We start from the raw sequence: 25,421 nt of genomic DNA, 5'->3' as shown, positions 1-25,421 counted from the left end.
CCTCCCCCTGTGTCTGTCAGTACTGGTCTCATGACATTATCAAAGCAGTTGTTTCTTTTTAGACAAAAACACAATGACAATGCAATCTGCAATGCAATCTCAGTCTGTTTTGTAAGACTCCTCCTTATGAAACACACAGTTATAGAATCACTGCACTCTTAACACTTTCAACTCTACGAACAGGTTTAAGGACAGGTAGGAGCTTACCTTACATTATTTTTATATATGTTTAGAGATATGTCTTGTGATATGGTTACTGTAAGGTGAATTGCTTTTGTATGATTTCATTTATGTGTCTATCATTGTCTGATCTGTAGCCCACTATAAAGTGCATAAAAGGGTTTAGTCTAATGCATCTTGGTATAAAATGTATCACCTTAATTCATTGAAAAAATGTTTTTTAGCGTTATTATGAAAAAACAAAAAATAACATTGTAGCACTTTCTTATGTTTAGATTGTATTCTTCCGAAATTATATTTTTACTTAGTCTCCTCATAATAACTTTCAGTAGGAACATTAATTGTAATTATTACATTATACAGTGTACTACTTAACAGACCAAGATGTAAATTAGTTAAAAGTAGTCGTTGTTATTTAATTAATTTATCTATATTTTACTGTATATCTTTTATTGACCCCTGGTTTAAATTTGAGACTCCACTTGAGTTATCACAATTTCGTTGTTTTACAAAGTACAGTGTATCATTTAATAAACACCCAGGTGCATAACTTTCATAACCAGCAAAATCACACCGTGTAATAACATGCCGCACGTGTACAATACAGGTTTCTCCAGTTAAGAACTTAACCAACAGGTTTGACTACTTACTGACGTAAAGACATGTTACAAAAGACTGCTTAATAAAAAACAGTTTCAGCAGCTTTGAAAACTTTGTGACATAACTGTGTGTTTTATAAATTCATGTTTACACACCATGACCATTAAGGGACTTAAAACTAATGCTCATGACTAACGAATAATGACTTTCTCCTCCCTGCACAGAGACAGCAGCTCCTGTGAAGATGAAGGTCATGATTGTATTACTTGTACCTCTATTGGTTTCCTTTGTCTCCGCTCAGACATTTCGCTGGGGACCCTGCCCAACACCAAAGGTCCAACCAAACTTTGAAGTAGATAAGGTAGGGATATTGTAAATATTTTCATTGTGTACTTAAAACCGCAATAGTGATTACTAAAACACTGCAAGCTTTAAATTTCTAAACAAAAAACGTCTTTCACCTAAAGTACCTTGGAAAGTGGTATGAGATCGAAAAACTCCCAGCATCCTTTGAGAGAGGCAAGTGCATCGAGGCAAACTACAAGCTCAACCCTGACAAAACCATCCAAGTTCTCAATTTTCAGACTTAGTGAGTATTTCACCGTCAAATCAATCCTACACACATTCAAAAGTTTTGTCTGTCATTCATTCACAAATGTGTTCTAACAAAGGTTTTTACATTTTTTCATCTCACAGTAAAGGTAAAGTTGAGGGTGCAGAAGGTACAGCAGTCATCCAGGACATGAGGGAACCGGCAAAACTTGGAGTCCGGTTTTCCTACTGTAAGTCTATGACATATGGTTACTTGGAAAGTATCTGTTGTCAATATTTCAAACATTTGATCATTTAAAAATCTCTATAATAATCTATAATGTTATTCATTTTTGTAAGGCGGCGGTCACTTTTTAATTGACTTTCTCTCTGTTTGTGATGCAGTCACACCCTACGCCCCATACTGGGTCCTCTCCACCGACTACAACGTTAGTCTTGTGTATTCTTGCACTGATGTTCTCAGGCTGTTCCACGTCGACTTCGCCTGGATTCTCTCACGCACACGCACTCTGCCTGCAGAAACCATCTCAAAGGCCAAAGAGATTTTCTCACGGGACAACATCGATGTGAGCAAAATGTGTCCTACAGATCAGCGAGGATGTGATGTTCCAGATGTATATGCTCCATAATTCTGACCCATAATATATGATAAAATATAATAAACATAATTGACATTTTTAATGCAAAATCAATAAAAGCATGTGTCTAATAAAGTTTTTGCCTGTGTATATTTATAATCATTGTGTTAGGCTGGTGTTCATTGTTTTAAATATTACACAAATAAAATAATTAACATATTATTTTAAACATATAAATAATAACTTTAATTAAGGGATGTCTTTGGCAGGTCTTTGGATGTAAGTAATGCCAAACACTCAAAGCTGAAGCCAACTTAATTTTAAATACATAACCTGGACTCATGGAGAGTTTTGAGGTGGGTTTTGCGGATGTAAATTTAATTTGGATTGGGAAAAATAGTTATTCCGATATTTTTCTGATGACTGAATTGAACTGTGGAGTAATAACAGCATGAATATGACAGTATATTAAAAGCTTATTAAATCTTTAATCTAAACCTATGATATCAAAATCTAATTCTCACATTTGTTAATTTCAATTTTTTTTAAATGTATTTCTTTTCAAGGAAGGATGAAGTGGTGTGCACTTTTTTGCGTTTTCTCTCGATTTTCTTGCCAATAATTTCCGTGGTATGTATATGAACAGTGTCTATTTTTACACATCTTATGTTAATAATATTCTTATTTCTGACAATTGCATTGAATGCTAGACAGGATTTTTCTCCAATATAGTAAATATAATTGCATTTACTTTTATTAATTTGGCAAACGCTTTCATCCAAAGTGACTTGCAAGTAGTAGAGCATATAAAACATTTTGTCAACACGTTAAACAGTAACATGTGTTTACAAGGCTGTGCTACTAGAGGATAAAAGCTGGAGTAAGCAAAGGAGAGAATGAACAACAACAACTTTTTTTTGACAGACAGACAGTCAGTCAGACAGTTAATGGTTAGTGAAATTAATGTGGAAGAGACATTTTTTGAGCTGTTTTTTGAAAGTTGTGAAGGATGCTGCAGTTCGTGTGGAGGCTTGCTGTTCATTCCACCACAGGGGAACAGAATGAATAAAGGTTTTTGCAAGTGATTTGATGCCTCTCTGTGATGAAACAACCAGGCGTCGATCATTGGAAGACCGAAGATGACAGGAGGGGATGTAGACCTGGAGCAGTGAGTTAAGGTAAATGGGCAAATTTGCCGTAAACTTTCTGAAAGCCAGAGTCAGAGATTTAAACTCCATGCGGGTTGCAACTGGCAGCCAGTGAAGTGTTATCATGAGGGTGTTACATGGCTTCTTTTAAGCTGATTGAAAACTAGACTTGCAGCTGCATTCTGAATCATCTGCAAGGGCTTGACTGCATTGGTTGGAAGGTTGGAAGTAGTGTAGTCTTGATATGACCAGAGCTTGGAATAGCAGCTGAGAGGCATGATCGTACAGGAACGGACTGATTTTCCTGATGTTGTAAAGCACATACCTGCAAGTTCGGTTGCGGGAGGTGAAGTTCAGCTGGTCGTCGAGCATCACCCCCAGGTTCCCCGCAGACTTGGTGGGTAATATTGACATCAGCAAGAACAATAGACCAAAATGGCTGTGCAAACTGGGATATATTTGTTTAGTGATACAAGTTCATGCAATGGTCACTTTAAAACATTAATCTTTGTGACAATCTGTGTCAATGTCATATGTTCTTGATAAGCAGGAGAGGACTTAACAATGAAGTAATTTAGTGGAAAAGCTCTTGGAAAAGTCTGTTTGCCAGTTTAATGAATGAGCAAGTAGACTTGGCATCTACTGATTAAAATCACATGACTGTATTACATACATAGTATGCTACAGTTTTTTCACTGTTCACATGTCCTGTTGAGATTTTATGTCTCAGAGATAAAAATACTACAATTAAATTGGCCAGAGTGTACTGTGTACTACACCAATCAGAGAAGGTAAAAATATAGCCTTCAAATATATATATAAATATATATTATATAATTTATTCAATTTAAAACAATTTTAATAATAATATTTTTACAACTCCATCCAGGGTGTATCCTGCCTTGATGCCCGATGACTCCTGAGATAGGCGCAGGCTCCCCGTGACCCGAGGTAGTTCGGATAAGCGGTAGAAAATGGAATGGAATGGAAGCATGTTTTCAGGTTAATTTTAAGATGTATTTATCCACTTGTTACCTAAATACTAAATGTGTGTGGGTTTTTAGCCCAGACCATTTCCGAAACAAAACCAGAATAATGACAAAAGACAAAAGCCACTTCCCCCTGTGTCTGTCTGTACTGGTCCCATGACATTATCAGTCAGCTGCTTCTTGTTAGACAAAACCACAATGACAATGAAATCTTCGTCTGTTCTGTAAGACTCCTCCTTTTGAAAACACACATTTATAGAATCACTGCACTCTTAATTTCTTCAACTCTACGAGCAGTTAGAAAGGACAGGTAGGAGCTTACCTTACATTCTTTTTTATAACTAGAGATATATCTGTGGTATGGTTACTGTTTGGAGAAATTTTGATTTATGATTTCACTTATGTGTAAACATTATTTCTATTATTGTATGATCATAGTCTGTAAAGTGCAAGGGTAGTCTAATGCATCTTGGTATAACATGCATCGCCTTAATTCCTTGTAAAATATTTTTTAAAGCTTTATTTTGCAGAAAATAACATACACATTTTTTATTGTTTAGATCGTATTCTTCCGAAATTTTATTTTTACTTAGTCTCTTCATTATGACTTTCATAAGGAACATTAATCGTAATTATTACATTATATACTGTTTTACTTAACACACAATTAAGTTGTAAATTTGTTAAAATTAATCATTTTATTTAATTCCTGTATTTTATTCTAAGTCTTTCATTGACCCCAGGTTTAAATTCCTGACTCCACTAGTGTTTATCACAAATTTAAGAATATTATTTGATAAAAACGCAGGTATCTAACTTTTATAACCAGACATATTTCATGTCATAACATTCTGCAGATGCATTACAGGTTTCTCCTGATAAGAACTTAAATAATAGGTCTGACTAGTTGAAATTTACCAAAACAAATGTGCTAAATTTCAATTATGTCTAGGCTACAAATGTTTAGAGTAAATGTGAGTAAATTGAGTAGATCTTTTTTATTATTTACTTTATTTATTTATTAAATTGTTTCACCAAAATAAATGAGTAAATCACGGTAAAACTTTTTGAATACTTTGTGACATACGTAACTATGTTATATAAATTCATGCTGACATACTATGACAATTGGGAGTTAAAACTAAATGCTCGTGACTATTGAATTGTAACGGACCATTATCCCAATACAAATGCACAACGAACAAGATAATCCGATAATGTTCTTTAATAAACCCATGACAAAGGCAGGTGCAAACACACGTAACATAAGTATAAAACCAGCGCAAGGAACTGAACAAAACTAGGGATATAAAAAACAAGACAAATGAGAGATTAAACCTAACACAGGTGAACTGAATGACTAATCAACAGAAACAAGAACAGACGGAGAGAACACATAATGAAACCAAATAAAGACTGTAACATGAATCATGACTTTCTCCTCCCTGTACAGAGACAGCAGCTCCTGTGAAGATGCAGGTCATGATTGTATTACTTGTACCTCTATTGGTTCCCTTTGTCTCTGCTCAGACATTTCACTGGGGACCCTGCCCAACACCAATGGTCCAACCAAACTTTGAAGTGGATAAGGTAGGAATATCGTTTTATGTTCATAATCTTGTTTAAAATCCTTATAGTGTACACAGTCTAAAACCGTCAGAACATAAAACTCTTTCACTTAAAGTACCTTGGAAAGTGGTATGAGATCGAAAAACTCCCAGCATCCTTTGAGAGAGGCAAGTGCATCGAGGCAAACTACATCCCCAGACCTGACAAAACCATCCAAGTTCTCAATGTTCAAACATAGTGAGTATTTCCCTGTCAAATCAAACCCACCACGCAAAAGTATTTTCTGTCATTAATTCACAAATGTGTTCTAACAAAGGTTTTTTACATTTTTTCATCTCACAGTAAAGGTAAAGTTAGGACTGCTGAAGGAACAGCAGTCATCCAGGACATGAAGGAACCGGCAAAACTTGGAGTCAGCTTTTCCTACTGTAAGTCTATTAATGACATAGAAAATTTACTTGGACCGTATGTGTTGTCGAGATTTGATCATTTAAAAATATCTATAACATGTTTTTTGTAAAGTGTTAATCATTTAATTCATTTTCTCTCTGTTTGTGATGCAGTCACACCCTACGCCCCATACTGGGTCCTCTCCACCGACTACAACACTATGGCTCTTGTGTATTCTTGCACTGATGTTCTCAGGCTGTTCCACGTCGACTTTGCCTGGATTCTCTCACGCACACGCACTCTGCCTGCAGAAACCGTCTACCACGCCAAAGAGATTTTCTCACGGGACAACATCGATGTGAGCAAAATGTTACCTACAGATCAGCAAGGGTGTGACATTCCTATCAAACTCTGAATGTTTTGGGTTATTCATACTTTTATGTTTCCTGGTCATTGTTTGCAATGGCTTTTAAACATAACATTTCTGAAGTACATTAAGTGGAGTGGAGTACACTGTTGTTAGGCAACTTAATGCTATATCAATGTATCTGACCCATAATATAATACAAATAATTTGCATTTTATTTATAATGAAAAAAAAATAAAAGCATGTGTCTGACAAAGTTTTTGTCTGCGTCTATTTTATTATCATTGTGTTAAGCTGGTGTTCATTGTTTTGAATAACATACAAATCATTAACACGTTATATTAATCACATAAATAATAACATTATTTAAGCGACTCTTGGAATGTTCTTAGCAGGTTTTTGGTTGCAAGTAATGCCAAACATTCAAAGCCAACCCAACTTAATTTAAAATACATAACATGGTCTTAAGGTGGGATTTGAGGATGTAAAATAAATTTGGGAGGGGACATAAAAATAGTTATTCCAGTCCAGCGACTGCAGAACCTGCAGTCTACTGCAGTTATTCTTATTTGGCTCTTTGAAACGGACTGACCTCATATCAGTGCAGCAAAGGAGGTAATATTGTTTATTTCCAAAACAATTAAATATTTTTAAATACGTGTGGAATGTTCTTACTGTGAAGTAATAACAGCCTGAATATGAGAGTATACTAAAATGACTCTCTTTCTCAAGCTTTTTAAATCTTTAATCTAAATCTCAACCTTACATTTGTTAAAATAAAAAAGTATTTTGTATTTTCCCTTCTTTTCAAGGAAGGATGAAGTGGTGTGCCCTTTTTTGCGTTTTCTTTCTATGTTTTCTTGCCAACAGTTTCAGTGGTATGTATATGAACGGTATATATTTTTACACATCTTATATTACTAATAATATTATTTCTGACATTAAAAGCTATTCAGGATTTTTCTACAATACAGTAACTACAATTGTATACCATGTTTACATTCATTGCAATAAATTAAAAGAATGTCAGTGTTTTGTTTAAAATATAACACTATATAAATATTAAATACAAAGTTGAGCGGTTTAAATATGGTAAAAGTAATGAACGGTGCATTCATAGTTAAGAATAATATTTGTAGAGGAAAATCCACATTTCTTGACCCCTCTGGGTTTTTTCCCCTCTATGTGTGAATCAGCTCTTTGTGAGCAAGAATTCAAATTTCATTCACTCTTCCTCTGCCTTCTTCCCTTACAGGTGCCAGATTCATTTCTGAATTCATTTTCTTATTTACTCTTTTTTTACACAACGTTAGCCTGTTTACATACTATGAATGGCATTTTAAATTTTTCCTTAAACGGCATATTTATCAAAGGGTTAAAATCACTTTGATAAAACCCCAAAAATCACTAAATAATAATCATGTATACAATGTATAATAAAATGTATACAACTTGCTGCAAACCCGTACAAGACTTAATATTTCTGTGGAACACAAAAACAGAATGTTAAAATTAATATTGACCCCGTTTTGATGTTGGATGAACAATACCTTTAAGTTAGTGCAGTGCTGCCTGCATACAACTGCAGTATTGTATATGCATGTCTGATGTCACACCGAGGCGATTAAGACATGGCTTGTGCAATTGTACCAGGAATTAATTCAGGAATGAGGTGAAGGAATTCTTTGTCTCTCTCTTTCTCTCTCACATAGTACCCTATGACAAACCTCCAGCTGTGCCCTACTGGCCATATTCCACCTCAGATTTCTGGAACTATGTGGAGTACTTCCGCAGCATCGGGGCCTACAACCACGTCAATGAAATGGCCAAGACATTCTTCGCCCAACAGCATCTGGGAGACACTCTGCGCTATGAAGTGGCAGAACAGCATGAACATTGAGTTGATGTGATATGAACAAGAGATTTAGTTTACGTCAAATGATGTAACACTGCACGTAGTAATGTTACTAAGCACCATATAGATTGATGCATTGTAACTTGTGCTAAAGCATTAAAATGAACAAGCGGGCTATTATTAAAAAGCTTTTAGTAAACAGTTTTCATTATGTTATCAATATATGTTGAAATTAACGTTCTTCAGGTCAGATTTTACAATGATTCATTGTGATGGATGTTGGGAGTGTAAATTAGCAAGCAAAATAAATCAGTAAGCAAAATAAAATCAGTAAGCAAAATATTAATGATGTGTTAAGTACTACAAATAACAATACTGTATTATTTGAAGTAAAAAACAGTAGACTGTGCGACAATAATATTTTTAGGGACCGTTTCTCCAATCGAGCCGGTGGTGCCTGTTTTTACTCGGACCCATTTTCATGTAACACAACCGGAAAGTGAGAGAAGAGAGGAGGTGTTGTTTTGACAAGTTCGAGACCTGAACAAGGAGATCGTTTATTGCATTTTATCATTTTTTATCGACGTTAAAACACATTTATGAAGCCAGCAGTTGATGAAATGTTCCCCGAGGGAGCCGGTCCGTACGTGGACCTGGATGAGGTTTGTGTTCCCGCATACTTGTTCCTGAGAATCTGTCATAAGACATTTCATAGCATGTATCTTTCAGTTTAAACCCTTAACGAGCTCACTTAACGTTTACTGTTAGCTCGACTAAAACGATTATGTATATTATTTTATTCACTGTGCATAAACCATGTATTACTTGGCAATGTTATAACGTAACCTGATGTTTTTATGAAAACGAACACTGGGTTTGTTTATGGCAGTAATAGATTGTTGACCATTTGTATTATCATACTTTTGCTAGAAAGGCTAGTTTATTTATCAAACGAGTGTTTTATGATAAATCTGAAAAACTGTTAGGGATAAAAAAGGCAAATATCAGATGTTGAAACGAGGTTTTATTAATGTAGTAATGTTGTAGTGATGTATGTTAACAGGCAGGGGGCAGCACTGGACTGCTGATGGACCTGGCCGCCAATGAGAAGGCGGTGCACTCAGACTTTTTCAATGGTGAGCTCACATAAACCTAAAATATAACTATACAGGTCCTGATATTTAAGATCTTTACTGCTTGAGTTTTTCCTACATGAGATTTTTGCTTAGAATGCACACATGATTTTTTAGCATGACCCTATTATCTGTGTTTATAAGTAATCTTAAATGTCTGAATGCTGTGCAAAACGTTTTTTCTTCTTTTCTTTATCCTTCTGTAAGTTGCTGTTTTTCTTTGTTTACTTGGTAACAAAATATTGCAGAGGGCTTTAACTGGCAAAGTCTACAATTTCCTTTAAGCTTTTCCGCCTCCCTTATACAGTTATAGTAAAGGTGCTTGCAGCAGGATGACCTAAAAACAGGCAGTTAAAGAATAAAGGAGCTGAGCCCATGTAAAGCACTTTTATTGGGCTCCTTTGGCACCAGCTCAGCATGTTTTCCCCTTTAGAGCCTCTGTATACATCTGTAGCAGTTGAAGTAGCTGAACACGTGTCACTCTGGCGTTTTTGTCAGGGGGCACTTTTGAAAGATTTACGGAAAATAACCCAGAGACCCAGATGTGTGCTTAAACACTTGTGTTTAAAGAGTACACCAAAAGGATATCATCTATTACACATTTTTGTTTGTGCACTGTACTTTTGTGACTTTGACGAACAAATGAACATTTGTTCTAAGATTAAGGTTCACTCACTTGAACAGGTTTTGGTTGCAGACTTGAGACTTACTGCATGTTTTACATTCTTTTTTCCGCAGATTTTGAGGATCTATTCGATGATGATGATATTCAGTGATGAAGATGAAAAATAGGATTAAACGCTGTATAAAAATGTTAGTTGCTGTACATGGAATTTGTTTCTTTTGTTATGCTATGTTGCCACCTCTTCAGTTTTGTTAGTTTTGCCATCAATAAACTTTTTGTGAAATAAGAAGTGTTCCCTTTGCCAGATGTTTTCACATTTAAAAAGTACCAGACATTCCAAGTCAAACGTTGGAATTATTGTAAAGGATTTTTTCCCTAGGCTGAAATCTGTTTCTAGCAGTGATTGTAGGTTTTTGAACATTCCTGCACACCTGTAAAGGTGCATAATTACATGTGCGATTCACTGTTACCATAAAGACACAGATGTGTTAAACACATCTGTGACAGAAAAGCATTTTTTTCCTCACAAATATACTTAAACTGACATTATCATGTTATTTAGTTAAGCTACTGTAGGTATCATTTTTTTTCTCCGTTATAAATTATTACAATGCGTTTTGTGCACTTAATAGCAGAATGATGGCGCTGGTGCTTGGCAGATGTGTCCGTGAAAAAAAATTCCCATGAGCCCTTTACTCTGTTCAATACATCAGTAGTTTTCTGATGTAGTATTCAGTTCATTGAGGACGAATTTGTTTGACTTCTGTGATTCTGTTAAATATCTGCGTACATTCATGAAGCTCGTGACATTATGTTTTTGGTTGTTCTTTCCCCTACATCCTTGACTTCATAAAGATGCGTTTATTGCTCCCTCCTCATCACAGATACAATTTCCCTGTTGTCCCACCAATTAGAGCCATTTAGAGTGCATTGACTTGAACTTTTTTGGCCTATTCAACTAAAACGGAAACTTTAATAACAAACAATCAATTTTTAGCACACTTAATAGTAACTTAATGTTCTGGATATTTTCAAGCATTTTCCATCATATGACAGTAAATCCGATGCTAAAGTAAAGCAACAGGTAAAATGGAAATTTCCATCCACGTGTTTTTTTGTCCTACAGCATATTTCTTTGTCTCCAAAAAAAAGAAGTTTATATTCTCCTCTGTCCTCCTGTCTTTGAGTCTATAATTACATCTTATTGGTTGACTATAGCTGGGCCAGTGTAGGCCAATGGCAGCAATGGAAGCAGCATGCACTCGGCCCCATGGGATGCAACGTTTTTGTTTTTAATTATCAAGGTTGGGTTTAAATTGTGGCCGAGTTCTCAGTGGCACAGTCTTTGTACAGAGGTGTGTTGAGAAGTACACAAGGGGTTTGGCTCACCATCCTCTTCCAGACAGTCAGCTGTAGGGCTGAACTACGGGGTCCCATCAGCTCATCACAGGTAACATTTAACACAGGTAAGACAGATTACATTTCTGCTTTTACCAGTATGTGTTCAACATTTGCTATAGATACATTCATTTTATTTGCAAAGTGACTTAAACACATGCTTATGTGCTTCAGACATTTTTCAGAGACTTTTAAGCTTAATAGTGCAAGTTCACAAACTTGCATAGAATTAAACTTTTTTTGCATAAAATGTTTATAAATTATTTAATATTTTACATTTGGAAGACGCTTTTATCCAAAGCGACATGGATTATACCATACATTTGTTTCTGAGTTTTTGCAATCCTTGGGATCGAACCCATGACATTGACGTTGCTAGCGCTATGCTCTAAGCACTGAGCTATTTCGTTTTTTTAAAGCAATCATCACCAAAGTTGCACCAACAATACAGAAAAAGTACTGTAGGAAGGTGTTATATTATGTTATATTATGGAATAGAGCAAAATCTTTAAACCTGAAGAGGTTAAGTTTTGATAACTAATAATCATATTTAGAAATTGAAAATGTACAGGAAAAGTCACACCTGGTCTAAGGGTAAAAACATTTTCTGTTTTATTTTAATATTTCATAACACTTACAGGTTAACAATTGCAGGTTATTAAATGTTTTTTTTGTTATATTCTAACTAGAAATAAATTACTATTGGCCAAGTTTTTTACCCACATATAAACGTTCAGATAAGCATTGGCTTAATCAAAAACACATTTTTACATACTAAATATTTCTACTTTTTCCGAGGAATCTCCAAGGTTAAGAATGGCTCGTTTAAGAGGATCTCCCCTCTTCCATGTTTTCACTGGAATGCTGCTAGCAACAATGTTATTACCTGGTAAGAATAAGTCATTTATGCCCGGTTTAACAGACAAGGTTTTAAGGCTAATCCAAGACTAAAATGAATGTTTGAGCAGCCTTAACTGAAAATGACTCACCTTAAAACATCTTAAAGAATTTCATCGCCATTGTTTTGTCAAAAGATACACACCAGTAACGTTTTTAACTAGGGCATTTCTATAAAAATTGCATAAATATCCTGGGGGTTAGTCCGGGTTTAAACTAAACCCTGTCTGTGAAACCGGGGCTTAAAGTAATATATTCATGATGATGATATGTGGGACTGTTTTTCATTCTGTTTTTCCCATATCGATCTAAACTGACAGCAGTTCTATTAAAAAAGGCCAAATCTGTTAGAAGCCCGCAGGCATCACTGACCTGTAGAAAAAGAGGAGGTATCTGGTTGCACATTATCAGCTCGCTTTTGCTATTAAACTGGTAAAATAATTAACGTCTGTCAGCAGAACTGAAACACCGAGGTGTCCAGATGTGCCAGCACTTTAACAAGGTCATAAAGAATAAACCCGCTGATACTCTGAAAGATCATACTATCCCTTAGCTTACTCACACCGAGGTCTAACGTTCATACATTAGATAAAATATTGAGCTACAACACGTTCAGAATCCACGTAGATGATCCACAGCAACATACAGCGAAAAAGCGCTAGTTCATCCATTTCTCTTGTATAATTAGGTTCACATGTAGTTAAAGTCTCCTTCCCTTTGTAGATTTTATAGTTTTGCTTTCATAGGCCTGGTTACAGCAACCCCCTGCTGTCAGGCATCAAAGTGCTGATGTGCACCGTTTGAAGATTAATTTCCCACAATAACCTGTATTATATCACCTTCTCCCCCACCCCAAACTTGTAAAACTGTATCCTGCTTTCCTCAGCTCGTTTGTGCTCATTACTGTTTGTAAGCATTTTCTTCTACTCTTTCACAAATGCAACATCTGGTTAAGACCAGGATCCCCTCATTTCTCTCTCTCTCTAAACTCTTTCAAACAGAGTTCCTGCTGGCCGGGCCTGTGATCCAGCGTTTAAAAGGAGATGGTAGGTTTGGCTCCTTATCAGAATTGAGTTTCAAACCAGAAGCACAAACAAGTACAACAGCAACATCATAATATACTTGTTTGGCATCCTATCAAATGCATTGTGTTATAGTTTTAATGTAGTGTAGTGTATAAAGGTTAGGCTTTCTCGGTGACGTATGCTGTTTCTGACAGATGGAAGCAATGACAAAGCAAGCGTTGAGGCTGGATCACCAAAACTAATCCGCAATCGAAGAAACGTCAGTTGGTACAAGCAGCACTCTGACTTCTGGAACTGGTACAAGTACTTCACTGACAATGGAAACCAGGAAGGAGTAAGTAGAGCATTTATGTCCTAAACGAGAATTGGGTTTCACAATCCAAGTATACACTCAAGATCGTTCTCGTGTCTTTCAGGTTGCAGAGCTCGATCGCGTCTATCTTGCATACCTGCAAAATAAGAACAGAGCAGAGTCACGTCGTTCCTACAAGATGTACCTGCAGCACCTCGCCGACATCTACAAATCTTGTGCCGAGACTGACGACCCGAACTGCGTGGCCTCTTACGCAAGACCCAAACCCAAAGTTGAGACACCAGCACCTGCGCCAATCAAGTCCTGTGACCCTTATAGAGACCCATACTGCTTGCAAACCAAGGGATACAACTATTACCCCTACATGGCCCCGGCTCCAGCCCCCGTCAAAGCCGCTGCCCCTGCCCCAGTTAAAGCCCCAGCTTACCTCCGCACCCCGGTGATGAAAGACCCACGCTCTGGCCACTACTATTACTCTCCGTTGGTGCAGTCCTTCCTGACAGCTGAGCAGAAGTCTGAGCTGTTGCGCATCTGTGATGCGGAGGATGTCGAGTGTCTGCAGTACCACCTTCGTGCAGCCTACGGTTACAAGCCTGCAGCTGTCATGGCTCCATCCTACGCCCATCTAGGCTGTGACCCTAAGACCGATCCTCGTTGTGTCCCCCACCTGTCCCAGAAGGCACCATCTAGTCTGTACACGGCCTATCCTCACTGTGATCCTCGTGTGGACCCGTACTGCGCTTATGCATACGCCCTTGCATCCTCCCAGAACCTGGAGGCTCCTTCATCTCCATCGGCTTCGGAGAGACCCTGCAACCCACTCTACGATGACAGCTGCAACCCTCTGACAGCCTCAAGGTTTGGCAGCTTGTCATACAATGCCCCAAAGGACGAGCCTTCCTCTGAATCCGGCGCCATGCGCGTACCTCCCAGCTCTCGTCAAGACCCCTACGCCTTGTACCGCGACGCATCTGCAGGGGCAGACTTGCGCAGACGCATGCCCACCCATCTCCAGCCTCCAAGGCACCAACCGGAGGAACATCAACATCATCTTGGGCCTCGTGGGAAGACCAAAGAGGGCTATGATTGCTTCATTGGGTATGATGAAGAGTGTTACCCCCTGGGTTCACAGAACGAACAACGCAGTGATGTGCCGAGACGGGCACCCTACCCTTCCGAAGCTTACGAGCCCTATATGAACGCTGATGGAACCAGAAGCGGAGTGGTCGAGCCTGATCCCGACTGCGACCCGGAATACGACAGAAACTGCCGCTTGCGCCGTTACGAGCCTGAGGCGGCCGAGCCAGCCAGTCCCTCACCTGTGGACACCCATCCAACCCAGGAGCACAGCAACGAGCAGGGTCACCATGAGGTCCCCCAGTATCGTGAAGACTCCTACCCGGAGACTGCAGGCTATGAGCAGCAGTACGACCCCTACATGAGTGGACAAGAGGATCCGTATGCTGGAAATGGGCCACAGGAGGCCGGAGCACCTAATTTTCAGGATATCCTGAGAGGATACGGTGGGCGATATCCTGGCCAGGATGACCACCGTGGTTACACGGGAGACTACAGAAAGAAATAAGAGGCTTGTGACAATGTACACCAAAAATAAATGTAGAACGGGACAGAATGTGGACTGGAGATAAAAAGTGCACACACCAACTACCAGAACATAGATGCATAAATTCATTTGATTTGCTCACGTGTCATGTTTTCGAGAGCTGCTGTATTCTAAGCTCTACACTTTGACAGCACTTGTATAGGGAAATAAATTCTGTTTGTCTTTTATTCAAATGGTCCATATAACCTGAGTGCGTTATTGTTTCTCTAGGATGCATTTCGCTCTGACTTATAGAGTACTTGTGTACTTGGTATATGTGAAAAAAGGCAAGAAAAGAAGAGGTGTATGGTGTACGTGAACATACCAATGTCGTGACCAACTCAACCATTTTAGCTTTAAAGCAGATTTATCCAGCATTCCCGCTTCGAAGGAATATTTAAATAACTGGACCCCTGCTTGTTTCTTTCGTTTAAATCACTAAAAGTGTTGCTTTGTATTTTGTTTGCTTATGATTTGTAAGATTTTTGCTTGGAATGTTTCCAATAAAAGCTTTAAAGATCCTAAGAGCTGGTTTTATTTCCACATCGACTATATCCATAAACATTTAACAAACTAACAATTTTTACTAATATCTCCCATTTAATGTAATCCAATAACACAATGCAGTCATTCTTATTTTAAAAGCTTTATTTTCCTTTCAAGTCACCCACAACAAAATAAAATGTAAAATGTCTTCATACTGTTGTGTCTCAGTGTCTCAATTTTTGGTAACTTTCAAAGAACTGAGCACAATATTAACTGTGTCTATGTAATTAATGTGAATCCAATAATAAGTATAATTTTCCCATGAGATTTTGGAGGGCTGGAAGTTTGGAGTCTTGGCATTTAGATGCTTTAGTTTCTTTCACAATATAACACTTGGAATGAATACTGATGACACAGAAACAGAACTCACGGTATTGTGTAAATGTGATCATAGATCGACCTTGAACATTGATTAAATATCTCAGTGAATGAAGTGAGCCAAACTGAACTCCAACTGCTGTTCTGGGAGAAAGCCAGTTGGCTATATGTTCAGTCTGAGGATATAGACTGCAGAATGAACCAAAAACTTCGATCTAATTTAAACCTCACAGTGATATAAAACACAAACATGTTGAAAACAGAAGGCTGAAAGTACAGGGAGACTTCGGTGAGTTTTCAAATGTTTCACTAGGTGCTGATAGAAATACAACAAGCCCTGACCTGCCATTTAAGAATTAATACAAGCCCCGTTCTTTGTAAAAATCAAGCTTCAATAAATGTTTGTCATACATGTATGTATGCCAGTGTGGTTTGTATTGTTACATCTAATACAGAAATACGATACTGAAATTAGAACACACAAATAAAGAGACCACTGTAAAAGTATTTTATTTTTTCTGAATTTACTGCTTATAGGGGTTTTAGGTCATATGTGTTTAAGTAAAATGATCTTTTTTGTTTCTTTCTGATAACTACAATAGAGTCGACATTTCTCCTTAAATTCAAGATAAAATATAGTTTTTTATTTGCATTTATTTGAAGACTAACTAAAATGGGACAAATTGGAAAAAAAGATCCAATGTCTGCCGACCTAGAAGTTAATTTTCCCGTTTAAACAACCCAATACTATTTTCACACCTGCTTTAGGAGCAGTCAAATAATACATGAATTTGTGAATAAGTAATAAGTAATTTTTTGGGCGATTTTGTAATTCCTGAGGTTTGTTTCGGTTAAAATTCAATAGACGCTGAAATCCACACCATACAAGCAGACATGATGATTACAGGTCAAATACGAGTGAGCTCTTTATTTGTTCCTTATGGCTATAGAATACACAACAAAACAACTGCAACACAAAACAAGCATTTCTAAGAATTCATACAATTGACCTAAAACTTCAAAGTCACTTAAATATAGTTTGTGATATCTTCGCCATGTGATAACTAGCCTCAGACTGAAAGAGGTGGATTTTAGCGCCTGCGGTTGTCAAATGGGTTGCTTAGAATTTTAGGAGTCAATAGGAAGCCAGTGAAGGTTGAATCATTGTTGTTATCAGCGTAAATTCCTGCATCAAATGCATCTTCACCATACAGCTGTAGCCAAACCTCATCTCCAGCTGCCAGATTTAAAATGGCCCCTCCTGAGGCCTGATCCACATTTCCGCTGTGAAACTGGTCAAGAGTAAAAGCCACAGTCTTGCCGTTTTGAAACAAGGCTACTTTGGTCTCTTCCCCGCGGATGGTGAGATGATAAGTGAAGTAGTAGATCCCAGGGACGGCGCAGCGAAACTTTCCAGAGATCTCATCATAGTGATGTTGCTCGTTGTAGAAGGTCTTAGTGAAGCGGATGGCCGCTCCACTGTCGGTGCTGACTTTACCGGTGACTCCCATACTAAAAGCTGAGTGGTAGGGAAAAGAACTCTCTCCATTCTCTCCTTTCAGACCCGGGTTTCCAGGAAATCCTATTTTCCCTCTCGACCCCTCATCCCCTGGCTCACCAGCCTCTCCTTTAGGCCCCTCGGAGGCTTTACACAGATAAGAGAATCTATTACGATTTTTTGTAGTTTCATAAACAGACGACGCATGCAATTCTGCGTATGGTATCATCTAAATGCATGCATTTCGAAACATTTTGATGCAATTACATGCATTTTAATCTCAAATGAGTAACCTGGAGCAGCTACTTCTCCCTTCTCCCCCTCACGACCATCACGTCCGTCTCGCCCAGGGATGCCATCAAACCCAGGTGTGCCACCAACACCCCTCATCCAGCGGGCGCAGGGTTCACTGCTGTCCTGCTCAGTCGGCTCTGTGCCCTCTTCCAGAGAGACACCCAGCTTGACTACCATCCCCACACAAAGCACAGCTATCCATGTCATTTTCACCACAGGAGACATGGCACCAATCTGTTACTTTGAATTAAATAAAAATGTCAATTTAAGGGATTAACACATTTAAACAGATCCTGACTGACATAAAAGAAACCTGAAATACTCTTTTTAAAGTGAAATTCATTACAGATTTATTTCATTCATGATTTAATTCTTTTGTGAATTAAACATTTCGTTTTTGTCCCTGTACGTAGGCCTACCTGTTTATTTCAAAAGTGTTTTACAATCCTTTGTGTGGCGCTTGAGGTCTTGTCCTGTTGCCTCTTTGTGAACTTGTGAAAGCTACTCTGTGCTTACCACTACTAAAAATATCTAACTGGACATGCAAACAGCTGTTGGTATTAAACAACCTAATGGCAGAACATTTGCAAGCAAGACAGCAAGACATTTGATCACTGTCCAGGCAATATATATTCATTCTTAAGATCATTCATTGTCGTTCGATTTAGTGCACCAATACAGTAAAAGTGATTATTGTAGCTGATACTGAATTTTAAAGCACTATGCAAAGTGGAAGAAATCAAACCCACTTCTTCAGGCATACCGGGTCATCTTTTAATCTGAGAGAAAAAAATCAAGTACAATTTAAAAATCAAACTAAATTGAATTTTTGGGTTTGGTTTGTACCAACACAGAGAATTGAGTTCATGGAGTGAGACTAGGAAGAACCTTTCAAATATAAGCGTAGGGCGCCGCCTTGTGGCTCATATAATAGCAAGACAGGACAGGTAAATACTGTTATTATGTAAAAAAGCATGAGCTGTAAAGGAAAAAATGAGACAGTATAGGCCTTTTTCCACTGACAGGGAGCATATCCGGTTCAGCATTCAGAAACCCGGAAGTGTGAAAAAGGCCTATTAACAACATGTTAAAATTATGATTCAATTAAACAAAATGTTAATTTATTTAGCTATATTGCCTAAGTACTTTATTATCGAAACGAGCCTTTAGAAAAAACCCAGTCCATGACTACATATACAGTAAATGTAACTGGATCAATATTAAGGCAAAAATCATTACAATGATGCTGCTTCATAGCTTAAAACTTTTAGCCTTATATCACAATAAGCAACATGGTCATTAACACAAAATACCGATTACTCAGAAACCACTGCACGATTTTTCAAGACTTTATGTGGTTCTTGGGGGTAATGAGACTGTTTATTAAAACACGAAACCTTCAGATATGAGCACAGTTTGAAGAACCATCCCGTCTCTTTTCTCCTGTGAAATGTCAGCGTACATTTTAAAACGCTCCCCATCTGACACTTTACAGGACTCATTTTATTGCTTGTACTGATTATAAAATGCCAACATATTTTGGTGGAATAATGGCGGGCTGAAATGTCATGACTATGAATAATGGTCCCTTTTGTTTCACCTTTGATGTGCAACACTGATCTTTCGGTCTTGCACGTGTTTAAGCAGATATCGGGTCGCTTGTGTGCGAAATATATTCTCATTCATTTCTATGTAATGAATAATTGCTTTTTCAGGGTCAGGCATTCATCTATTAAAGATTTATGGAATTTTCTTTGGTTTAATATTGGCTGGTTGTCCTCAAACATGTGAACCCAGTATTGTACGGGAGTGTTGTTGTTGTTTTTGTTGTATAATTTGGATTTTGTATAGTTTTCTCAGTGCTGTCCATGCGGAACAGAGCAACCGACTTGTTAAGTATCACTACGGTAACAGACCAAAGAAAGGTTTTGTGGTTAAAGCAATACTGATGCATGAAAAAAATATATAATCAAGTATTAAGCATTGGTTTGAAGTTAAAGAGGATTTTGATTCTAGTCAACCAGTCATCAACTACATCGTACACAATTAACACACACATCACGACAAGCTAACACATTCACACTTGTCTTTGGTGACACTACAACAGTGCATCAGTTTCTATGGACACAAATGAGGAATTTATAACAAGCCATAAACTGAATGTCAGCTCAGTGATTCTACAGGTAAAAGGCCCTGTGAACAACTTGAATGGTAAAATGCAAACAAAGCAGGCTTATCTTTCCACTGCAGTGCTTTCCAATGCGCCAAGTTAGACTTATTTCATGGATGCTTGTCTGCGGGACTGAATTGATACTTTTGGAATTGGATTATACATGAGAAATCATACATAGAAGCGTTTATTGTTATAATACCAGCTTCATTTGCCAAGCAAAACGAGCAATAAAACGATTTTCCCGTGCCTCAGAAATAAACGCTTTAAACTGTAACTTGAATTGAAATACTTGGGAAGCAGTTCGCCAAACTGAAGTTTGTGGAAAAGTTCCTAAAGTCCATTTCTACCTCATTGAAGACAGCACAAACAAGCCGCCCGGTTAGCTCAAACAGAGGAGGCGGGTGACTGACCCCAAAATCCCCTTAATCACAGACTGGGAATCCAGGAAATAATGAAGATTAAGGAAATTTCACGATGAAACCCATGTTTGATCAAACCTGTTTGGAAAATTCACTACCCATAATGATTAGATTAATCACGATCTCTCTTAATATAGACCTATGAAGTCTGAGAGCTTCACCGCTGGCTTTTAATGCAGATTTGCAGATTTTGGCAGCAAAAAAGGATTTCTCTAAATGAACGTGTTAATGTTTTATGATAGTAAAGTTATTTGATTGCTGGGAAACGAGAGGCCACCGGCACATGTTTGGTGGCCCTGAACACAGATGAGTCATGGTGAAGCAAAATAGAAACCACAGGAAGGTTGGGCTGGAACAAGCTTTGTTTTTTTTAAAGATGATGCACAGTAAAGGTCTTGGTTTAGGAGAAGGCTGCTCTGCACAGTTTTTTCAGCCAAATAATCAGATTTTAAGCATGAACCACGAAAAGTTGCATTTCTGTAAATATAGATTTTTTTTTATTTTTATATGTACACTTGGAAGTACATGGCGAAAGTACTCAGGACAAGTTGTTGTCTGAAATAAAGAAATACATATAAATAATAAAAATAAACTATCCTTAGATTTATGGGTGTTATATAATCGATAAATTCACTTTAATGGAAACAAATTATCAAAAAATGTATTTTCGCTATCTCTAAAGGCTACTATAAAATGTACACTTTTTAGGGGTCAAGTCAGTCTTTAAAGTTGACAGTAGTGTGTGTGGAAGTCTTTTTGCATGTGTATCACGCTGGGATTTTTGCAGAGGAAACAAGATTTTCTGTAGTACAGATTCCTCGAAAGCCACGGCGGGTCATCCGAACAGCCTTCACTTGATGGATGGCTCTTGTTTCGCTGTCAGCCTTGAACTGTTTGGTTGTTTATCTTATTGGCTTCCACACATGCACTGTCATTTATCTGATGCAGTCAGATTAGAGAGGATTTTGCCATGTGTTTCACTTGTTAAATCATAATTTGTTATTAACTTTAAGAAAGTCTTTAACTAAAGGCATGTTATATATATGTGTAAGGTAAAAATACATTCTTTGGTCTTACACAAAATATGATTTTAAATGGGTCAACACGTGTTTTTCTGTGTCTTTGGTGTGTTATAAGTTGCCCATGCATGTATTCTATCTAAAAGCGAATGATAACCCTGACCTGCCTGAAACGTCTTGTGTAACCACACCCCCACAAATCTTCAGTTCTTGGTATGATTTGACTAAGACCGCCCTAATGTATACGCAAGTAAGGTGGACGTACCTGTCAGTAGAATTGCTTTGGAATCTGATTTTCCAAATATGGTAAGAGGCGTTACATTTCCGTCACATGCTTGCAGTATTCGACCAATCACTGCGCACTGGTTAACTGGCCATTCAAAGCGCACCTCACTTTTCAGAGTGATGAGCTTTGTAAAAAATCTGTGCGTTTCAGAGAGGCGGAGCAAAGAGGAGATACAAACATGCACGGTATGTGGAAAATGTTGCGTTTTTTAACCTTAAATCGTGTAGACACATTGCATCACATGTAAAACAAACGATAACATTTGTTTTAGCCCTGTCATATAGCTCCTTTAAAACAATAATATTGATTTACAATATATTTTTATAATTGTTTCATAGAAATTAGCCTACAAAATGTAATAAAAAATAACCAATAATCAACAAATTAATTTGCTTTTTGAATATATTTTCATAGGTCAACATTAGTATTTAAATGTGCAACAAGTGTAAAACTATTTATTTAAGTTTATCATGAGAAGTACTAAAAATATTTTTGTATACTAAGTTTAAAAATTAGTGTGTGAAAATACACTGTAATAATTGTTTGCTGTCTTAAAATAGTAAGTTGAAATGACTTGTAAAGCCAAGTTGACTGTACAATCAAAGTTTTGGCCAGTGGAGAGTTGCAGTTGATATAACTTGAAATTTTGTTGATCAAACTTAACAAAATAAGTTGAAGTTGCTGAACTGCAGTGAAAATATAAATTAAAAGCCAAGTTTATTTGTACCTTAAAAATTTAAGGCACCAAAGATTATTTTACAGAACACTTTAAGTCTTCTTACAGTGCACTTTTATCTCCTGGGGAGCCAGTGACTTTCATTTAAATATACTAGTGCAAATTATGATTTATTAAAAAAAACTGTAATAGTGTGAAGAATAATTTTTTTAGATGAAATACAAAACAACTGCAACCTAGAGTAAAAATCGTAGTCTTGTTTGTTCATATGTTTTGTATTGGTTTCAAATCAGCAAATCCACAAAGATCTACGTGAACACACAGAGACTGTATTGTACGAGTATGAAATGCCTCTGATCATTCAGATTCAAGTGAGTGCTGTAATCTTCAGAGGCAGGTGAGATGCCCGAGGTCTGTGCGTTTGAGAGAGAGAAGCAGCATCTCAAGAGACATATTTCCCACTGACAGACGAATGAAGTCCCTGCATCTTCTCTTCAGGCGCTGCACACTTTTTTCTTGATGTCGTCAGACCCTCTCGACCTTTGTCCACATTCAGTGCATCTGTCATTCTAAATCCAAGCTCCTTTGAACAACTGAGAGTACACCTTTCCTTCTCTATTATTATCAGGAGGCCTGCTGACCCCCTCCAAGGCCTTGTGATGTATCCGTACACCACCATTGCTCATGCCCGAGGTAAACGTCTGCCAAACATTGCTGCCTTAAAGCTCAAGAGCTTCCTTCAGGCTGCACAGTTTCAACCGTATCTCTGGAGTATCGCCACTTTAATTATCTCCAGTGTGTGAGAGCAAAACACTAAGGGATGAAAGTGCTTATATACGCTGTTCTTATTACCTTGTAGGGAACAACCAGATACTCAAAGTAAATCAATTTTGACTCTGATAACAAATAAACTTTCAATGAATCTTTTGGCAACGGATAACATTGGGGAGGCAACACAACGCGTTATTGCAAGTTTTATTATTGGACATTTTATCTGTGATGCCGATTCATCTTGATTTAACCGATTTCTTCCAAAAGAAAAAGTCTTTGAAAAGTGTTCATTTGGACAGAGAGCGGGAAACCTCTCTGGGAGGTTCTTAGAGGCACTAAGCCCACGATAAACACCTTAGCGAAGGGTAAATTACACACCTGGCTATTTATCAGGAGTTTCTTGTGTTGTGGGTCCTGACAGATCTTCCCTCGAGCTCCAGACTTTTGCACCGGTGAACCTCTGGCTAGCGGTCAAAAAACACAGCAGAGCTTTACTTTAAAAAATATATGAGGTTGAGAGGCTGAAACGCCTTGAAATGGATGAACGCGACCCTGCCTTATCTCCATCTTCATGATCAGGCCTGCAGCAAGGGCAGCGGTTGATTGTGATAAATGGATGAAGCGACGACAAAAAAGCGATGCTGTCAAGTTTTTTCGGAGCAGACGCTGTGATCTATCTGAACCATCTGGGGACAGTGGATTGTATTAAGGATAGTGGAGTTGAGCACATTTTCTGCTTACCAAAGAGCACAGATTACAAACAGCTACATTCAGTTGTAAAGGACAGTGGTGTACCATTGCTCGACCAAAAAAAATATTATTGAAGCATCCTAGTTTTTGTTCCAATTTTTTGGGGGCTTAGAAAAAAGTTGTATATTTCATAGGATTTTGTAATATCGTTTTTTTTAATTGTAAATTCATACTTTAAATTCTAAACATTATTTGACATATACTGTTCAAAGTAACTTCGTCAATATTGAGAACAGGAGCTTAAAAGTCAATTTGTCAGATGGCGGCTCAATTAGTTTTCTTGTTTACAGGAAAACTTTTACAAACATGTCTGGGGATTGACCAGCGTTTACTGATATACAATGCGGACTGACGGTAATGTACTCTCTTATATATTCTGGATACACGGTGTCCGGGCAGAGAGGCACACAGCTGCATTGGTCTAAGCGAGCGTTCTCCCTTCGGGCACCGTCTGTCATGTCTGACTGTGTACGTGGCAGACGCTGCCGGAGATGAAGTGTCACTGTTGAAATATAAATATGCCCAGATTAAACTTCTTTCAGCCAGCTGTCAATTAAAGATGGACACTAAATAAAGAGCCTCAGACTGCAATGAGATGAACAAATCAGGGTTTTTAAAGGACGCGTTTGGTTACAACCACATTTTGTCATTTCCATACAGTCATCTGGTTTCAACACTTGGTGTGTGGGTATTTTCTGGGAAACACAAATGGAGAATTTTCAAGATTTTTGGGTATAATGGCATAAATGTCCAGGAAGATGAACACCACAGTTAATAGATAAATTACAAATAAATTATACAAATAATACAATTTGGTGCGATATCTTTATGGGATGAGATCTGTTTGGTTACTGACATTCTTTCAAATATCTTCCTTCGTGTTTAGGAGAACAAAGAAATGCATACAGGTTTGGAACAACCTGAAGTCGAGTTAATGATGACAGCGTTCCCATTTCTGGTTGATCCCTTCAAAACGCAGCGATTATTGTACACTGATTTTTTTGTCCTTTTATATATTGAGAGTCATGAGTTGTGAGTGAGACTAAAATTATAAGGACACAAGGGGGCCAACATAATGACCAAATATTGATTTTTACTAAACCGATCCCTCAAAAGGCATGACCAAGATAGAATATCCACTCCAGGAGCCTGACCACGAAGTCATAGAACATCTAGAGAAAGCATCTGAAAACAAATCAAATATTGATTATCATATCAAAGCCGGGGGCTCTCAGCAGCAGGTGCACAACGCTGGGGTCTGGTGATGCAATCAGGGTCTCATGAGTTTTAGGAACAATACCATTAACACAATTAAACAGGTGATAGTGAAAAGATGGGGTCCGTGACATATCAGACCTTTGGGAAGTAAGATGAGATGAGAGATAAGTAAAGGGCACGTGAAATGAATCATGCGGAACAGGTAATTCATTCTTACTCCACGGGTTGTGC

At 37.7% G+C, this 25,421-nt stretch overlaps 6 protein-coding genes across 8 annotated transcripts; 5 read left to right on the top strand and 1 right to left on the bottom strand.

The window, feature by feature from the left end:
• The first annotated feature begins 44 nt into the window (after positions 1-44).
• Positions 45-2,048, top strand: LOC130413432 (apolipoprotein D-like). The gene is made up of 5 exons (XM_056738656.1): positions 45-195; positions 1,005-1,141; positions 1,248-1,369; positions 1,477-1,562; positions 1,717-2,048. The coding sequence occupies exons 2-5, from the start codon at positions 1,025-1,027 to the stop codon at positions 1,959-1,961; spliced, it is 570 nt and encodes a 189-aa protein (XP_056594634.1). The 5' UTR covers positions 45-195; positions 1,005-1,024; the 3' UTR covers positions 1,962-2,048.
• Positions 2,049-4,221: 2,173 nt separating this feature from the next.
• LOC130413617 (apolipoprotein D-like) lies at positions 4,222-6,629 on the top strand. The gene is made up of 5 exons (XM_056738962.1): positions 4,222-4,357; positions 5,501-5,637; positions 5,732-5,853; positions 5,959-6,044; positions 6,180-6,629. Exons 2-5 carry the CDS (start codon positions 5,521-5,523, stop codon positions 6,419-6,421), a joined length of 567 nt encoding a protein of 188 aa, XP_056594940.1. The 5' UTR covers positions 4,222-4,357; positions 5,501-5,520; the 3' UTR covers positions 6,422-6,629.
• A 237-nt stretch (positions 6,630-6,866) lies between these two features.
• otos (otospiralin) lies at positions 6,867-8,421 on the top strand. The gene is made up of 3 exons (XM_056738963.1): positions 6,867-6,988; positions 7,186-7,251; positions 8,086-8,421. Exons 2-3 carry the CDS (start codon positions 7,191-7,193, stop codon positions 8,271-8,273), a joined length of 249 nt encoding a protein of 82 aa, XP_056594941.1. The 5' UTR covers positions 6,867-6,988; positions 7,186-7,190; the 3' UTR covers positions 8,274-8,421.
• A 306-nt stretch (positions 8,422-8,727) lies between these two features.
• Positions 8,728-10,269, top strand: cops9 (COP9 signalosome subunit 9). Its single transcript, XM_056738964.1, has 3 exons — positions 8,728-8,890; positions 9,292-9,364; positions 10,100-10,269. The coding sequence occupies exons 1-3, from the start codon at positions 8,828-8,830 to the stop codon at positions 10,135-10,137; spliced, it is 174 nt and encodes a 57-aa protein (XP_056594942.1). The 5' UTR covers positions 8,728-8,827; the 3' UTR covers positions 10,138-10,269.
• A 156-nt stretch (positions 10,270-10,425) lies between these two features.
• and1 (actinodin1) lies at positions 10,426-15,632 on the top strand. 2 transcript variants are annotated; one of them, XM_056738960.1, is made up of 5 exons: positions 10,426-11,452; positions 12,194-12,273; positions 13,283-13,327; positions 13,501-13,640; positions 13,723-15,632. In XM_056738960.1, the coding sequence occupies exons 2-5, from the start codon at positions 12,201-12,203 to the stop codon at positions 15,202-15,204; spliced, it is 1,740 nt and encodes a 579-aa protein (XP_056594938.1). In that variant the 5' UTR covers positions 10,426-11,452; positions 12,194-12,200; the 3' UTR covers positions 15,205-15,632. The 2 variants fall into 2 exon arrangements, with proteins under 2 accessions (XP_056594938.1, XP_056594939.1); XM_056738961.1 differs by having other exon boundaries at positions 12,183-12,273.
• Positions 15,633-16,960: 1,328 nt separating this feature from the next.
• adipoqa (adiponectin, C1Q and collagen domain containing, a) lies at positions 16,961-18,354 on the bottom strand. 2 transcript variants are annotated; one of them, XM_056738785.1, is made up of 3 exons: positions 18,298-18,354; positions 17,878-18,118; positions 16,961-17,731 (listed from the first exon to the last, which is right to left on the bottom strand). In XM_056738785.1, the coding sequence occupies exons 2-3, from the start codon at positions 18,101-18,103 to the stop codon at positions 17,178-17,180; spliced, it is 780 nt and encodes a 259-aa protein (XP_056594763.1). In that variant the 5' UTR covers positions 18,104-18,118; positions 18,298-18,354; the 3' UTR covers positions 16,961-17,177. The 2 variants fall into 2 exon arrangements, with proteins under 2 accessions (XP_056594763.1, XP_056594764.1); XM_056738786.1 differs by having other exon boundaries at positions 17,878-18,112; positions 18,298-18,350.
• Positions 18,355-25,421: the final 7,067 nt, after the last annotated feature.

This window comes from Triplophysa dalaica, chromosome 23, assembly GCF_015846415.1.
Source record: "Triplophysa dalaica isolate WHDGS20190420 chromosome 23, ASM1584641v1, whole genome shotgun sequence".
Lineage (NCBI taxonomy): Eukaryota > Metazoa > Chordata > Actinopteri > Cypriniformes > Nemacheilidae > Triplophysa > Triplophysa dalaica.
This window is presented reverse-complemented; position numbering and strand designations above follow the sequence as displayed.

What these genes read in the sequence shown, in the direction of transcription:
- LOC130413617 (XM_056738962.1), top strand. Translation starts at nt 5,521, where the DNA reads ATGCAGGTCATGATTGTATTACTTGTACCTCTATTGGTTCCCTTTGTC. An exon ending in CAAACTTTGAAGTGGATAAG is followed by an intron (nt 5,638 to 5,731) that starts GTAGGAATATCG and finishes TTTCACTTAAAG; the next exon opens with TACCTTGGAAAGTGGTATGA. An exon ending in TGGAGTCAGCTTTTCCTACT is followed by an intron (nt 6,045 to 6,179) that starts GTAAGTCTATTA and finishes TTTGTGATGCAG; the next exon opens with TCACACCCTACGCCCCATAC.
- otos (XM_056738963.1), top strand. Translation starts at nt 7,191, where the DNA reads ATGAAGTGGTGTGCCCTTTTTTGCGTTTTCTTTCTATGTTTTCTTGCC. An exon ending in TCTTGCCAACAGTTTCAGTG is followed by an intron (nt 7,252 to 8,085) that starts GTATGTATATGA and finishes TCTCTCACATAG; the next exon opens with TACCCTATGACAAACCTCCA.
- adipoqa (XM_056738785.1), bottom strand. Translation starts at nt 18,103, where the DNA reads ATGTCTCCTGTGGTGAAAATGACATGGATAGCTGTGCTTTGTGTGGGG. An exon ending in GGGAGAAGTAGCTGCTCCAG is followed by an intron (nt 17,732 to 17,877) that starts GTTACTCATTTG and finishes ATCTGTGTAAAG; the next exon opens with CCTCCGAGGGGCCTAAAGGA.
- LOC130413432 (XM_056738656.1), top strand. Translation starts at nt 1,025, where the DNA reads ATGAAGGTCATGATTGTATTACTTGTACCTCTATTGGTTTCCTTTGTC. An exon ending in GTTCTCAATTTTCAGACTTA is followed by an intron (nt 1,370 to 1,476) that starts GTGAGTATTTCA and finishes TTCATCTCACAG; the next exon opens with TAAAGGTAAAGTTGAGGGTG. An exon ending in TGGAGTCCGGTTTTCCTACT is followed by an intron (nt 1,563 to 1,716) that starts GTAAGTCTATGA and finishes TTTGTGATGCAG; the next exon opens with TCACACCCTACGCCCCATAC.
- and1 (XM_056738960.1), top strand. Translation starts at nt 12,201, where the DNA reads ATGGCTCGTTTAAGAGGATCTCCCCTCTTCCATGTTTTCACTGGAATG. An exon ending in AGCAACAATGTTATTACCTG is followed by an intron (nt 12,274 to 13,282) that starts GTAAGAATAAGT and finishes TCTTTCAAACAG; the next exon opens with AGTTCCTGCTGGCCGGGCCT. An exon ending in ACAATGGAAACCAGGAAGGA is followed by an intron (nt 13,641 to 13,722) that starts GTAAGTAGAGCA and finishes CGTGTCTTTCAG; the next exon opens with GTTGCAGAGCTCGATCGCGT.
- cops9 (XM_056738964.1), top strand. Translation starts at nt 8,828, where the DNA reads ATGAAGCCAGCAGTTGATGAAATGTTCCCCGAGGGAGCCGGTCCGTAC. An exon ending in CGTACGTGGACCTGGATGAG is followed by an intron (nt 8,891 to 9,291) that starts GTTTGTGTTCCC and finishes GTATGTTAACAG; the next exon opens with GCAGGGGGCAGCACTGGACT. An exon ending in GCACTCAGACTTTTTCAATG is followed by an intron (nt 9,365 to 10,099) that starts GTGAGCTCACAT and finishes TTTTTTCCGCAG; the next exon opens with ATTTTGAGGATCTATTCGAT.